Here is a 16,880-nt window from a genome sequence, read left to right on the forward strand (position 1 = left end):
GCTCGTTTTTCGGTGTATTTCATTCATCGTTTTTCTATTAAAAACATAGCAATAGATTTACAGTATAGTCAATTTTGTAAACATTTTGTACGGCAATGGGTATTTATGTCATATTCAATTTCTTTCTTTGAGAATATGTACTCTGGCCGGTATTTGTTTTCTAGCATGTGCTTGCATATGCAGATACAGATTGTATGCTGTCAGGAAACTGTTAGGTTTGTTTGTGCTAATGAATATTTCACTCTGCCAAACTTTACAAACACACACTGGTTTCCCTGACCTTATATGCAGGCATTTATATTGTTATATCATTAGTTAATTATTGGCGTTGATTCCTAATGCAGTTGGCTGACATGTTCAAGGATTGAAGGTGGTTGAGAAAGATATCCATTGACTTAATTGCCTGGAACCACATTTGAATTGGTGTTGATGTGAAATGTTTGTTTAATATGCCCTGATTATGGTTGGATGGCTAAAAGCTTGGCCTTTTATTAAATAATCTAGCATGGATTAACCCATTTACTCCTAAAATGCCTGCTAAAAAACGCCTATAGAATCCTATGGCATTCTAGACTAAATAACCTTATTTCCTGAGGGTTTTCTGAAAAAATACAAAAAATTGTCAACGTCTACCAAAATTTAATAACTAAGCCTCTGTATACCTAGAAACATGAAATAAAAAGCATGCTGCGCTACGCAGCAACCAGCGGGAGATTCAATGTTGCGCTATGCAGCAACCGGCAGGAGATAGAATGTTGCATCGTGCAGCATCAGGCGCGAATGGGTTAAAGTGTGCAGACAAGTTCTTTTGACATTACGGTTGAGAATGATATAAAACACCTGAAACCAGCTGTCTTACAGGGTGTTACAACATCTTAGTTAGAGCCGTTTCGGCACTTTGCTCCCAATCCCGACCTTTGACCGCTACATGACATGCTTGAAATTCCTTCGCCAGCTAACAGCAAAACGAGCCTCTCTGATTTAGAGTGAAATATGGTATGTGACTGTTACACAAACACATCACATAACTAATCCTCGCCAACTGGGTTACGACAAAACATGTTTTTGGATTTTTTGGGGGGGTAAATATTCCCTGGGATCTCATATGTGAAGGTTTTTTTTATTATTATATTTTCTATATTAGAACAGCTAAGCTCTTTGCGATTTCATGTGGCTGTTAGTGGCACAGTTTGGAGGCCACAGATCACTCGTCAGTACAGACGGAGAGCACAACCCAGCAACGCCACTGTCAGGCCACAGACATGTTTCCTTTTAAGGCTGTGGAATCTCGGATTTGTGGAACTGAAGGCATATAAAGTCTAATTACTCCCCAATGGGTATAGAGAGGCCAGTGCCTTCTCAAATGGAGGCATCGAACTAATACTAAAAATGGCCCTCAGTATAAAGCACGACTAGACTGGTTTCCCTCATTGGTTCCACTCAATACTCTCCTAATTAGGAGGTAACGGCTCAGTTTTTTCCATCCAGGTATTATGTCATTGTAATAAACTGCGGAGAATCACAACCAAGCTCAAAAGGTATTTCATAACAAATATTGTGAAGGACATTTCTGAAAAGAGGCAGACCAATCCAACACATCAGAGCATCTCTCTGATGGAGTAATGAGGATTTACACTTAGAGGTTTTGTGTCCTCGTGCACACACACTTCACATGGAGGTTTTGTGTCCTCGTGCACACGCACACTTCACATGGAGGTTTTGTGTCCTCGTGCTCGCACACTTCACATGGATGCCAATCTGCTGTCACTCACACAGCCACAGATGTATTTCAGGTAAAACACAAGAACGATAAGAGGTAAACAGGTGGGGCACAGTTTAAACTGTACTGAACGGAAAAGTATGGTGAAGCTCTTGTGTGGTTGATACTCACTTTGTAATTGAAAACAACAATAATTATGAAACATTATTTGATTATGGGAGTCAGACAAGTATCATTTAGGGATTACAGTACATGTCAAGTAATGCTTGCAGCAGAAAATAAAATAGATCTTTTGGTTTGGTGCTTTTTCATTTATCCTTAAAGCTGCAGTTGGCAAGATTTTTTTGATCATATTCACTGAAATCGACACTATGCTCCAACAGAACAACATAAATCAGCCACTTCTACCTCAACCTAGAGCCTGTTATTTGTTTTGCAAAACTCCACAGCTCCCGGTTCTTCTGGTTCAATTAGAGCAGGACTGTGTGAGATCTGACTGTCAATCAGTCTGGTACAGTTTGGTGCGCACTGACGAGCACAAACTCTATGAGAGGGTGCTCGGTGGTAGTGAGAGAGGGGCATGAGAGAATGTAAACATTCAAAAAATTCAAAAAGTCCCCTCAATCTGTCAGATTTGCCAACTGCGGCTTTAACTTTGATATGGTAGAGCAATGTATTTAACCATACTGCATAGATACTATAGCAAAGCTGCCTGTTTATTGCATAGTACAGATCAACCAGTATTATGCAGATTCACTTTGAGTAGAGTACATTCAGTAGTATACAAGTATGTTTTTTTTTTCTTTTCTCTGGTTATCTTGTGTTAAGTATGACTTGTTCCAGAAATAGGCTGATGGAGATGCCTTGCTCCTGTCTCCCCAGGAGAACCACTGCCTGCGCATTAAGATCCTGGGCGACTGCTACTACTGCGTGTCCGGCCTACCGGAGGCGCGTGCTGACCATGCTCACTGCTGTGTGGAGATGGGGGTGGACATGATCGAGGCCATCTCGTGAGTATCAACCACAAGAACAGTCGTGCCTTTGTGTCTTGCCTTGAGTTTGTGTTGCTCACCTTCATGAAGTTATCAACAAGAGACTTTTATCACAGCAGTTATGTAATGAAATCTACATTTCCTTGTTAAGAATTGCCTATAATCAAACATAAATGTGACGAATGATCCAACAAACTCAGTAGAAACGTAAACTTGTAAAACCTACACTTAACTTCAGCAGTGTTTAGTCCAAAACAATGACCGAGGACTTCCAACTATTATATATGGCATGAAATATTACAGTTTAAACCCTCTCAGACACTTAGCCATGGACTTAAAGTATACAACCAGGATCATTCACTACACGAGACTTGTGAGACTTGTTTGAAACATGACAAATCTGTCATGTTTCAAACAAGTCTGACAATTTACTGTTGGAGCATGTAAATTTTCATGGCACACACACACACACACACACACACACACACACACACACTGTGCTTGGGAGTTTATAGGTTTATAGTGAACACAAGACAATTTTATGAGGTAGAATTGTTGAGGTTGTGGTTTTCTGTTTATATTTGAATTATGAATGAAATGAAGTGAGTATTAAAACTCGGCAGCTTCAATATTATTTTCCATGTATATGATTAACTTAGTGGTACTCTAGCCAAAAAGATCAAATTCTTTGAATTTGGTTTTGATTGTTGATATCTTTGACTCCATCCCTATTGCTACACATCAGTTTTGCAATTTACTATTAGAAAGGACTTTATACCTTTAAGGACCTCAGAAATAGTAATCGCACTCCCTGAAACTTGTTTTTATTTGCTAGTTTATTTGTTTGCCTGTTTTGTTTTTTTGTTGTTAGTTGTTTGTTTGTCTGTCTGTTTGTTTGTTTTGAAAGGGGCTTAGTTAAATGGGTTCTGCTCTGCTGGCCACCCTGTCGGAGTTCTTGGGTAGCTGCCATCAGCCCTCACAACAGCAGCAGCAGCAGCAGTTCTCCTCTCTCCTCTCTCCTCTCCCCTCTCCCCTCTCTTCTCTCACCCCTCTCTCCTCTCTTCTCTCACCCCTCTCTCCTCTCTCCTCTCTCCTCTCTTCTCTCTCCTCTCTCCTCTCTCCTCTCTCCTCTCTCTTCTCTCTCCTCTCTCTCCTCTCTCTCCTCTCACCCCTCTCTTCTCTCTCCTCTCTCTCCTCACCCCTCTCTCCCCTCCACTCTGACCGGAAGGACAGGAACTGTGCCGGGTCCAAACTCTCACATCTCACCACACCAGCACTCGTCACTCCCCATAACCGTGCATTACAGCACACCGGTCATAATGCCAGCAGCCTGGAGGCGTAATGCCACCCACCCACGCAGCCATCCACACACCACACACACAGCACCACCCACTAACACGCAGCACCTCTAGACAGACAGACCAGCCAGTGTTTTGCCTAAAACCATTTTGGTTAGATGCATATGATACAAGATAAAAGGTAAAGAGTCAAAGCCAAAACACTCACACACGACACACTAGGGCATTTTTAGTCATTGCCATTTCCTTGTTGCCCTTGGACACTAGTCATTCCACTCTTCTAAGGGCAACAAGGAAACGGCAATGACTAAAAATAAATACCCAGTGGTGGGCAATGTAATGTGCGCAGTTGATTTCCGTCAGGGATCACACTGGCCAGCAGAAAGCTGCAGGTTTCATATTATTCTCTATGGTTCAGCAGCAAAACGGTGGCGGTAGCGAATGAACAAGCTGATCGTTGAACTTGGTTCAACTTTGAAAGCGCAACGCGAACGTATTCAATTGTCAGTTTAGACAAACCATTTGTGTTACCTAGGAACGAGATAGACCTTATTATGGTCTGAGCGTTGCGTTATGCTTGCTGCTGCCACTTGCCACTTGCCCCTGGCCAATGTGATCCCCACCTTGATGTTTTTAAATAACAGTGCTATGGCCGGTTATAAGTCTGACGCTGAGAGCTGTGCTCTGGTCAGTGTCTGAGCTTTAGTGGAAGTGAAAATTGGTACCACATTTAGGGTCCTCATTACCTCACATCTCGTCCACTAAGCTGTTGACAGGTCAAGGAAATGTCTCGGTATGCGCTGCGTGTCCTGGTCAGGAAATTTGACATCTCACAAGCAATTTGTGCAAGCCCAAGCTGATGGGGCCTGCGTCATAATGAAATCTGCGGGATTGCGGCATTGTCTGGGAATGCTCGCCACTTTACTAAGGGCCTCCCAAACAAGCGGGCCGCTGGAAAGTGCTCGGTCAGAGGAGCAGAGATTACTGGGGATGGTGGAGGGCACGGGGTCACTGCTCGGAGGTGAGAAACGAGAGGCGTGTGTGTTTGTGTGTGTCTGCTTTTTATTGCGACATACCGTTTCCTCTCAGTCGATCGGAATTTGTCTGTTGATGAAGAGGTATACCATCTATTTGGATGAAGGGCTTCATTAATGTTGTTTGCATTTCAGGAGAATATGTATAAATGATACTGATGATAATGGATGTGTCGGGCATATGTAAATGGTAATAAATCATGTCAAAATGTGTCTTTTTGTGTATCCTTGTACAGTACCGTATTTTTCGGACTATAAGTCGCACCGGAGTATAAGTCGCACCAGTCGAAAAATGTTTCATGAAGAGGAAAAAAAACATATATATAAATATATATGTGTTGCACCTGAGTCGCAGGACCAACCAAACTATGAAAAAAAGTGTGACTTATAGTCCGGAAAATACGGTATGTAAATATGTATTGAAATATATGTGTGTGTGTGTGTGTGTGTGTGTGTGTGTGTGTGTGTTATGCCCAGGTTGGTGCGGGAGGTGACTGGTGTGAATGTGAACATGCGGGTGGGCATCCACAGTGGTCGTGTGCACTGCGGGGTGCTGGGCCTACGCAAGTGGCAGTTTGACGTGTGGTCCAACGACGTCACGCTGGCCAATCACATGGAGGCTGGAGGCAAAGCTGGGTGGGTAATCACTCCACGCCATAAACAGCTGCTCGCATTGGTTCACTGGGGACACCAAAAATGTGAAATATGTGTCAAACAAGTGTAAACAGGGGAAACAATGTTTTTAAAAAAATAACTTTTGACAATGTCTGAAGGTATTATGCATGAATTAAACATTTCTTTATTTTATCCATATTTGTATATAATTTTTTATTCTGTATTATATACCTTTCAATACAACACTCTCAAGTAAAAGTAGTTTGATGTTACTTATTGTCAGTCGTGTGTTGGATCAAAAAAGGAGTTTAAAAACAGCTGTTGCTGTCCCATTAGATTATGAAGTGTATCGTGTGTGTGTGTGTGTGTGTGTGTGTGTGTGTGTGTGTTCTCCATGTTCCTCACAGACGGATCCACATCACCAAAGCCACGCTGAACTACCTGAATGGAGACTATGATGTGGAGCCGGGATACGGGGGAGAGAGGAATGTCTACCTGAAGAAGCACAACATCGAAACCTACCTCATAGTGGGCTGCAGTCAGAAAAGGGTGAAATATAAATATATATAAATATATATATATATATATATATATATACATACATATACACACACACGCTACACAAGGCCTTGTGTAGCAAGACACACACACACACACACACACATTCAAAAATGTTCTACCCTCAAAAGTATTAAGTCTTATGGAAAGAAATACCAGTTTGCTCCTGTTAACAATATCTCATTTCAGACTAACTCCATTCTGCTCTGTGAAAAGTGACCCTTTCTGGGGAGAACTTTTCACTCAGGAACCATCTCTCTCTCTCTCTCTCTCTCTCTCTCTCTCTCTCTTTTTCTCTCTTTTTCTCTCTTTTTCTCTCTCTTTCTCTCTCTCTCTCTCTCTCTCTCCCTCCATGCCTCACTAACGGCACCTGCCTCTGTGGCCGGTCCTGCTTATTTTAGAATAACTGACAGAAATCCACTTCATGCTGTCCTGGCATCCATTTATAAACAACCTGGCCTCCTTTGAATGCGGGGCTACAATTTCGACACTGTTGCTTTTCCTTCACCTTGCCTCAGTGTGCATGGGCATCCATGGGCCACGGACCCCCCCCCTCCCCCCTCCTCCATCTTTTCTGAAGTTAGTTTATTTTCTCTGAGATTTCTTTTAAATCCTTTTAACCATTTTCTTGTCATGCCATTCCATTTTTGGGAGGCTTTAAAGATCAAAATACCACTTTCCATTCCGCTGGCATCCCTTACCCGGCCCATCTGTGTAGATATTTTTGCACATTTTTGTGCGTGTCAGCGTTGTGGGTTTGCAACGTTTGTCACTCTGACGGCTATAGTGTGATGTCCGTCTGCTTGTGTGTGCCATAGAAAGAAGAGAAGGCCATGATCGCCAAGATGAACCGGCAGCGGACCAACTCGGTCTCCCACAACACAGCACACTGGACCGACCGGCCCTTCTACAACCACCTGGGCAGCAACCAGGTCTCCAAGGAGATGAAGAGGATGGTGAGCAACAAGCAGATTGACACGTAGCTGCAAAGCAAAAATGCAACACACACACACGCACACACCACACACACACAAACACAAACAACACGCACACACCACGCACAACACACACACAACACACACAGATAGACAAATGTGAAATGTCAGCAGCCATTTGCTTGAAATGGCCTCAGCATGGAAGTTAATGAAATGTATAAAACTCATTCTAAGTGGAAGTTATATGAATGTGAGGAAGTGTAGAGGCATGGTAGTAGTAAGTGTATTTGCTCTTCCCACAAGTTGCATGAGTGCTATTTCACCGACTCTGTGACTCCATCACCTTGAAAGGGCCAAAGTCTAAAGAGGACTTAATCGTGTGTTATACTAGACATTTTTCAGATTTTCCCCTTGTTTTTTTCTGTTCACCCTCACCTCTCCACCTCCCCCTTCTTTCTTCTTTCTTTCTTTCTCTCTTTCTCTCTCTCTCTCTCCCTCCCTCCCTCCCTCCCTCTCCTTCTAACTCCCTGTTAACGCTGAGGGCCCTAGGGGGATTCCTGCTCAGATTAAATAAAAGTTAGATTGCCTCCGAAGCTGTGCACAGGGATTTTAATTAGGCAGAAGGGACGCCACAATTAGGCCCAGTCCGGGACCCCTTTGGGACCTTCCTTAACTCCCTGCTTTTATGTACTACCCCCCTCCTCTTCTCAACGCTCACATGATGAAGAGCGACTCATGAGGTCCATTGGTCCCTTGGAGTCCTTTCTCTCGAGAAATGCAGAGGAAAGAACAGAAAAGCTACCGTGTGGTTTCCTCAGTATTTCTTGTCGTCACCCTTCTTCTGTAAAGTTCCAGTGTTCCCCAAGAGGCTTGACACCACCCACATGTGTTACTAGACAGGGTCAGAGGTGTAGTCACTTTCCAAAGCATTATGGGACCTGCATGTGATTAGGTCCTGAGTGGAAAAGTGTGTGTGTGTCTGTCTGTCTGTCTGTCTATCTGTCTGTCTGTCTGTGTACATGTTTGTGTGTGGACGTACACGTGTACCAAAGTCGTTCCTCATGGTGCAAGGCTTGATAGAAGCTGTGGAGAAGCAGAAGCTCTGTGTGTGTGTCTGTGTTTGTCTGTGTGCGTATGTGTGAGTGCTTGCTCATGCGGAGGCATCACCTGCTTCCCCAGGGAAACTCCCTTTGCCACAAAAACAACAGCCACTCTGTGCCGCGCCACGCCATGTGACTCTTTCAAGTTTATTTATTTATTTGTTTTGGATTTATTTTTTGCTCCCACTTTTATTTTTTTCATCCTCGTGTAGGCTGACATGGGCGGAAGAGCCACAGAGTTGGCTTGTTCACTGATGTAGGTCTTGAAGGGTGTGACCTGAGATCTGTGTCTTGTCTGTGTATGTCTTGTCTTCACCGTGGGATAGTGAGAAACGTAATTTCGATCTCTTTGTATGTCTGGAACATGTGAAGAAATTGACAATAAAGCTGACTTTGTGTAATAGTTTGATGCAACAGTTTGACTTGTGTTTTGTCCCCGTCATTAATGGCTGCACTGGGGGCATTACCCTGCAGAAATGATTTACTGGGACAAGGATTGTCCCAGAACAGCTGCAATTTGTAGGCCCAATGTGATTGAGGTGATCTGTAATTGTGGGGATAAATACCAGCATTCCTTCTGCCACTTTGAGCAGTTTCTATTTACTGAGGAGGGAAGGAGAAAGAAAAATGCACTGAAGGGACACGTTTTATCCATCTCTTTCTCACTCTATTTTTCTTTCTCTCTCTCTCTCTCCCCTTCTCTCTCTCTCTCTCACATACACACTCCCCCTCCCTCTTTCTCTCTCTCTCTCCCTCGTTCTTCCCTATGGTACTGCCTTCAACCAAGCAGAAATGAGTTACGAGGTGTCCGGAGCGTCGGTGCCTCGGCCGGCAGGGAGCCCATTTATCACAGGGCTCTTATCTGGCAGTACGCAAACTACTTGGAGGGTTAGCCTCGCCTTCTGTTTACAGTGTGACCACTTTGTATTATCAGTATGGTAGCTGTTTCAAGAAGGAAGTGACTCAGAACTATAGCACATCTCCTCTATGTGCAGATTTTCTGTAGTATGTAACCTATTCTGTAGTGAACGTTTTTATATTAAGATAATCTGATTCAATTTTTTATTGATTTTGACAGATAATTGTCAGTCCTGTGTCTCATTTATCAGAGTGAAATCTGTTATTTACACATATTAATAACAGTATTAATGCCTTGTTGTACTGCTGTTTCACCAGAAGGGGGCACTGTGGCTCCTCTGTTCTTTAGAGCAAAGGGTCTGTCTGTTACATTTACCTCCAGTGTTTTGAAGTGTTATTGAGAAATGTTGGAGGACAGTCGACTTGTCAACTGCCATCCTGATCAAGTGGTTTCTCCTTTTGTACTCTTTTTTTGTCTCTTTAGGGCTTTGAAGATCCCAAGGACAAGTAAGTAGCAAAACAAATCTCTCTCTATGTATGTCTTTCTCCTTCTCTCCTCATCTCTTCCTTTCTTCCTAACCCTCTTGGAATGAGAGTAGCTGGTCCATGGTGGTTAAATGCTGGACACTTTATTAGGAGTGCGTCATCACTCATCATAGTCACGATCACAGACCATCCCACCATCTCTCCTGAATGGTGATAGAAGAGCAACCGTAGCTCTCACCTGTCTGCTGTTGTTCACTTGACGTTGCGGAGGAATGCAGAATTGGTGTTGCATGGCACTAGGGGTAAACGTGGTTCTAGGAACAAGAACATCCAAGGACATATTATATGGCATTAGTCTCAGGTGGCAGCTCAGCCCAGGGGACATGTCTCCTTCTCACACACCACCATCACTGGTTCCTGGTTCTCGCACCATTGGTCTCCATTTTGAACTCATTTCACCTGTTCAGCATCTGTCTGGTCTGACAGCAGCTGGACTCAGCAGTGGTTCTGGCCAACGTAAGGCCCAGGTCTGTTCCCGAGTCGGCTTCCGTCTGGGTCAAGGGCAACAGGAATCAACAGCCAAAGCACAATATGTAAGAAAGGACTAGTATTGTGTTGTGTTGTGAGGCAACTGCAAAGCCTTGATTAAGGGCCTTGATTAAAATGCCAATCTAGGTCACAGAGCTCACTGATTACATTGGTGGGTGCAGCAAAATGCAAGCAATGGCTTTCATCCTTTGGTCCAAACTGGATAGCAATATTATTGGTGGCACTGAGCCCACTCTGAAGGTCAATCACATCATGTGCTACCATCTTGACCTTTCATGTAATGCTGTGTTCAGTGCTGTAGTAGAAAGCGTAGCCCATATGCATCTTACATCATCTTCAGATGGATTTACTGTACTTTGTGGTGTTGCTTGCCCTTGATGCAGTTTTTTATGTTTTTCTGTTTTTTAATTTAACTCTGCAATAGATAGATAGATAGATAGATAGATAGATAGATAGATAGATACTTTATTGATCCCCATTGATAATTACTTGTAAGATAAGATTGCATTTGAATGATCAGACATGCATGACACCTTGCTTGGTTTGGTTTGGCGTGTTCTGATCTGGTGGTGGGAATGCCGAGTAGCCTGAGTGCATGCCGGTAGCTTTGGTAATCTGAGGACGTCACACAAATCTGGCGTCGTGTTTTTTTTTTTTTTTTTTTTACCTCGATCTGGCACAGGATCGAGAGAAAGAAACCAGTGTGTTGTGCTGTTTTGTTGTCTTGTGTTATCTAGACATTTCATTTTCAGACACACGCAGGAGAACCTGAACCCTGAGGACGAGGTGGATGAGTTCCTAGGCCGGGCCATCGACGCGCGCAGCATCGACCGTCTGCGCTCCGAGCACGTCAAGAAGTTCCTCCTCACCTTCCGAGAACCAGACTTGGAGAAGAAGGTAGGCAGCCATCTTTATGCCATCTTCATTTCTCCACCTACTGTCAATTTAGCTGTGTTTTCAGTTTTGGGGGAAATGCCAGTTAGTATGTACATTTAGGTCAGTGCAAATGTCACATATTAATCAATACTGTTATTAAGTGTAATTGCAATTTGAAGTTATATATATTTTGGTGGCTTGTTATTTAATTGGATAGTGAAGAGTGGACAGACAGTGGGCAGACAGTTGGGGAGAGAGAGATGGGGAGTGTGCTGGGGACACCTGGGTCCCTGCAGGCCGGGCACTGAGTGTGTATGCTACAGCTGTGCAGCGACTCCCCCTGTACCTGCAGTTTTTGTATGGGATGAATGGTGTAGTCTGAGACAAATCTGACACTTTAATAAATGGGTTGATCTGCTGAGTAAACAGTGTTCCACTTTTCTTTTTCTGTTTTGACACTCAACTTGAATACTGAATAAGAACCACACAGCCAAAAAATCATGCCACTTCACAGTCAAAAACTCGAATCACACATTAGACACTCAGTTAAAACAAATGGCTGTATTTGAAACCTCTGCAGTATGAGCGAGATCATATCTTTGGATCAGCTGTGACTGTGTATATATGTTTCTTGGTGTTTTATGCCCCCAATGTTGTCTTCAAGGCAGCGCTGACACACTTCACGAACACACCCAAAATGTCACTCACACTCACAGACAAGGGGGCCCTGTCTGCTGAGAGACATTCTCTTGAATTCTCTTTGTCTTTTTGTCGGATGGAGGCAAACGCTGCAGTCAAGAAGTCAGTGGTGATTTGGGAGTGCTTCTCCACCCAGTGCATCCTCCCAACCCACCACTCCCCCACCCCCGAGAGCAATCACTCAGCCAAGGCCAGCCCAGCCCTGCTAGTAATCACTCCTGCGACTAACGGCACCCTTCTCAATCACGCTCACTACAACGACACCATGGAAAATGAGAGAGAGAGAGAGAGAGGCTGTTTGGGTTTGGTCAGTGGCTCAAGGTCAAAACCAGCATGGGGGGCAGAGGTGAGAGGAGCGGAATCACAGAATGGAGGGAGAGAGAGAGATGAAAGGCGAGAGTCATGACTCTTCTTTTCTCTTTGGGGGCCTCCCTTTCTCCCTGCCTCTTCTTTTTGGCTGGTGGCTAACAGGCCCTTTTTAGGGGATCCAGATCAAAAGGCCTTTGTTTGGAACGTCTCCGGTCATTGAAGGCAGAATTAATTACGCCTTTTTGTTCTTTTCCATTAAGCCTGCGCTCAAAGTGCCTCCAATTGGACACTTGATGTCCGTTAGAACGTAGGAGCGGCTCCATTTACTTTTGTAACCTTTTAGCGAGCCATTTGTCATCTGCCAGCCTTTATGCCTTAATGTGTGTAATCTGTAATCTGACCAGGTTTTTATCGCGCTGGAGATTAGCCACTGGTGAGGAGTTTAATTTGTCATCGTGTTCCACTCAACAATGCATGTGACGTGCATAAACACACACACACACACACACACACACACACACACACACACAAACAACAAAGGCCACTTGTAAAAGAATATGTGCAGACGTCATACTTTATCTGATTCATAAATAGTGCATCATTCTCATAGTGACTCAGACTGAAGTAAGTTTACTGCTGTATGAATGACAAACCTGGAGAGATTGATAGACACTTTATTAATCCTGAGGGAAATGTAGTAAAACCTTAGGATGCACTCACAGAATCAGGAGTCTGCAACACTGTCTGCACCATGACTGCTGAGTTGGTCTGGGCAACATCAAGAGAATGTGGGTGTCAGTCTCCCAGTGGCTCTGCACCTCAGACAGGAACAGTGGTTTTCTATCTCTTCCTCTCAAGGTTGACTTTTCATCTATCTTTCATAGACTCCTTGTCTCACTCATTCCCTTTTCTCTCTCTCCTGCCTTTCAGTATGCCAAACAGGTGGACTCGCGGTTCGGGGCGTACGTGGCCTGTGCCTCCCTCGTCTTCTTGTTTATCTGCTTCATTCAGATCGTCATCGTGCCACAGTAAGTACAGGCTATGGAGAATGCGCTGCTATCGTCTGTGCAAGGACAGGACATGCGTCAACAGAGATGTGTGTTCATTTCACGTCTTGTCACTTGCAAGAGCATCACACAGTGTGATACACACACACACACACCCCCACACACACACACACACACACACACACACACACACACACACACACACACACACACACACACACACACACACACACACACACACACACACACACACACACACACACACACCCCCACACACACACACACACACACACACACACACACACACACACACACACACCCCCCACACACACACACACACACACACACACACCCCACACACACACATCTAACTATTTTTTATTCTTTCACCATTCTTCATTCTTTCACTTATTACTGTCCACACTGTTAACTTGTCTTTGTTGCTGTTCCAGTTCGAGCCTGATGATTGGGTTTTACGTGGCGTGTCTGGTCCTCCTGATGGTGGTCATGTTCATCTCGGCCATATACTCTTGTTTTGGGGTGAGTGAGTTTGCACATACTGCGGCTGGTCATTGGCATCTGCACTCATACACCAACACAGACATATTTCTCCGCCTCTCACAAAAGAACTGCTGCTGTTATAGTAATTATAACCTGAGTGATCTGATTATTGCACATAGTAATTATCACCTCTGCAACCATATACAGTTGTTCGTTTATGCAAGACCTGCAGCAACAATCCCTACAGGGGTCTTTGCACCCCAGTGCACCCCCCCCACACACACACACACACACTTCCCCAGAAGAGATGATAATTGCTGAAGTGACAGTAAAATGGATGTTGAATGGGATCTGAATTCTGGCCATTGTGAGACTGGCTCTATGCTTTGACAGAGTAAACACACTGGGAGAGACAATCTGTGTGGGCTTTATTGAACACCTTTCATTCACTGTCTCCCTCCCCACGGGCCTGGATGACTCACACCACGCAGAACAAAGACACAACTGAGAACGTCTTTGTCTGAAATGACAGGGTATTATTCACCTGTACCCCAGCGTTAGTCAGAAGAGGGTGTTTGTCAAAACGGGATCTCCAAACCCCCTAGCTCTTGTCACTGACAGCTAAAAAGTGCCATTAGTTACGTAGTGTTTTTGTCTTTTTTGTGAAAAAATTGAATACCATTATTGTCTCTTACTTTTACTTTGTTTTGTGTAGTGTTTTTGTCTGAAAGTACTTTTTGGAAACATTCCCCATGAAATCTTCTTAGATAAAGACATGTGTTTGTGGACCAGAGAGAAAACTTTTGGGTCATTCCGTGTCAAATCACCCAGTGATCTACTTCAGTTGAGATCAGGTATTTCACTTGATGAAGATGACCATGTGTGTTTCCATCACATGAAAGTATTCATAACAAGGTATGAGGGCTCGTGTGGATCCAAATGGCATTTATAAAAAAAAGATAACTTTTTTTGTTTGTTTTTTTTTTGTTTTTTCTGCATCTGACAATGCACTGAATTTTAGAACCCCTTTTTCTTGAATATGTTCCTTTATTACATTCATTTTTCAACTTCTTTCTCAGATCACATGGAGACAAAGGACTGATCTCCATCTTGATGCTCTTTGTCTCTCTCACAGAGGACTGTATAGTACCATGCATAGACTTTGCCTAACCAGCTGGCTAGTAATTATTAAAGTACTCGCATAGGCACTGATAGGTTGATGCTGGTGTTGAAAACTCAGGTCATCATAGATGCAGCAAACAGCTGTGTGGGCAGCCGTGGCTCACTGGTTAGCACTCTGGACTTGTAACCGGAGGGTTGCCGGTTCGAGCCCCGACCAGTGGGCCGCGGCTGAAGTGCCCTTGAGCAAGGCACTGCTCCCCCCGATATATAAATAAACCCTGCCCAGTTCTGGAAGATTCTTTGGACAGAATAAACCTCGACTAATTTATATCAGAATGATATAATATTATATATATAGTGGGCAGCCGTGGCCTACTGGTTAGCACTTCGGACCTGAAACCGGAAGGTTGCCGGTTCGAACCCCGACCAGCTGAAGTGCCCTTGAGCAAGGCACCTAACCCCTCATTGCTCCCCGAGCGCCTGTTGATGCAGGCAGCTCACTGCGTCGGGATTAGTGTGTGCTTCACCACACTGTGTGCTGTGTGTGTTTCACTAATTCACGGATTGGGATAAATGCAGAGACCAAATTTCCCTCACGGGATCAAAAGAGTGTATATATACTTATTCATACTTATACTTAATATATATATTATTTTTTTAAGTCTGATTTTGCCTCGCTGTTCTTGAGTGATACTAGTGGTTTGCACCTTGTTGTAAACCCCCTGTAATTGTATTCATGCAGCGTCTCTTGATTGTAGACTTTGATAATGATATGTTTACCTCCTCAAGAGTGTCCTTGACTTGGCTAGATGTTGTGAATAGGCCTTTCTTCACCAAGGAAAGAATTGTTGTCTTCCATGGTTTTCCAGGCCTTTTGATGTTACTGAGATTAACAGTGCATTTCTTATTCTTAATAATTTACCAAATTACCTCCTAAAATTCCTGCTACCAGTTTGATAGATGTGGTTTGTTTTTTCAGCATAATTATAGCCTCCTTCACTTCAACACCTCTTTGAACCACATATGGGGAGCTCCAATGGACAGATACCAAATGCAAATGGTTGGAATGTCCTCTAGACCCTTTATCTGCTTAATACTTCATGGAATAACAAGGAAAAAGGCCGATCCACTGTCAGTAAACTGTCCATTTCATTTTGAGCCTCAGAAATGGGGTGAGGGTATACAAAAATGGCTGTAATTCCTAAGCAGTTAATGCAATATTTTTGTTCAACCCCTTAAAAAAAAAACTAAAGTCTATACAGCTTGGCTCCAGACCCATTCTGGTGCTGTACAGAGGTAAAATTACAGAAACATCAAAATGCTTATGGACCTAACTGTGCATTACTGGTCTACATCACCCTACTACATGACCACTAGTCATTCACAAAACCATGGAAGACAGACATGGAGAGCTTGTGTTAACTTTTGTGTCATTAGGGTTATATATGTTTCTCATCGGCCTGTTTGGTTATGGTTGTCACCTATGTCTCGTGTTATGTATTGTTTTATGTATATATGTATATGTTTTATATTATAAGTATTTATTTTTGTTGTCTGTCTGTTTTATATGTTTGTTTGTCATGTTCTTGTTTGTGTTATGTGTTTGTGTTACTGGTGTACATGTTTGCATCATCTGTTCACATGGGTTATGTACAGTATGTTTGTTATCTGCACCATCATCACCCCTCTCTCCACCATCTCCAGGTCTTCCCAGTGCCTCTGCAGACGATGTCCAAGCACATCGTCCAGTCCCGGCTGAACAGCACTCTAGTGGGCGTCTTCACCATCCTCCTGGTGTTCCTCTCTGCCTTCATCAACGTTGTGAGTCACAGCAGCTCCCTCAGCTTTTTTTCTTGTTTGTGCGTTGTGTATGCAAACAGACAGCTGACTAATCACCAACTTGTGGGCCCCCCAAAGACAACACACTGCACAATATGTTTGTGTTGATCCTCACAGTAATCACCATATTGACAATGATCTCACGCTTTTGAGGCCAAGTAGAGAGGAGAGGAGGTTCATTTAAATTCCGTGGATGCCGGATGTTCCACAAAGAACAGATGTTAGATGGTGTTGGCAGTGGCATTCTTTATAACAGTGCTGTCATAATTTTGACCAAGGAGGAAAATCAAACCAGTTCCATCAAGCCTCATATTACTAAATGTGTTTGCATAATGGTCCCCCCTGACACAAGGGCCAGATTTGTGTCGCTTGACCTTTTGAC

General features: G+C 43.6%; 1 protein-coding gene across 1 annotated transcript in view; it reads left to right on the top strand.

Annotated features, from left to right (window-relative positions):
* Positions 1–16,880, top strand: part of adcy5 (adenylate cyclase 5) — a 100,087-nt gene that overhangs the window by 77,260 nt on the left and 5,947 nt on the right. The window contains exons 5-13 of the mRNA XM_048239719.1: positions 2,603–2,730; positions 5,522–5,680; positions 6,067–6,208; positions 7,036–7,173; positions 9,595–9,617; positions 10,898–11,042; positions 12,960–13,057; positions 13,489–13,576; positions 16,364–16,480. Coding sequence (XP_048095676.1) covers positions 2,603–2,730; positions 5,522–5,680; positions 6,067–6,208; positions 7,036–7,173; positions 9,595–9,617; positions 10,898–11,042; positions 12,960–13,057; positions 13,489–13,576; positions 16,364–16,480 — 1,038 coding nt within the window. The remainder of the gene's footprint in view (positions 1–2,602; positions 2,731–5,521; positions 5,681–6,066; positions 6,209–7,035; positions 7,174–9,594; positions 9,618–10,897; positions 11,043–12,959; positions 13,058–13,488; positions 13,577–16,363; positions 16,481–16,880) is intronic.

Source organism: Alosa alosa, chromosome 3 (assembly GCF_017589495.1).
Source record: "Alosa alosa isolate M-15738 ecotype Scorff River chromosome 3, AALO_Geno_1.1, whole genome shotgun sequence".
In the NCBI taxonomy this organism is placed as follows: Eukaryota; Metazoa; Chordata; class Actinopteri; order Clupeiformes; family Clupeidae; genus Alosa; species Alosa alosa.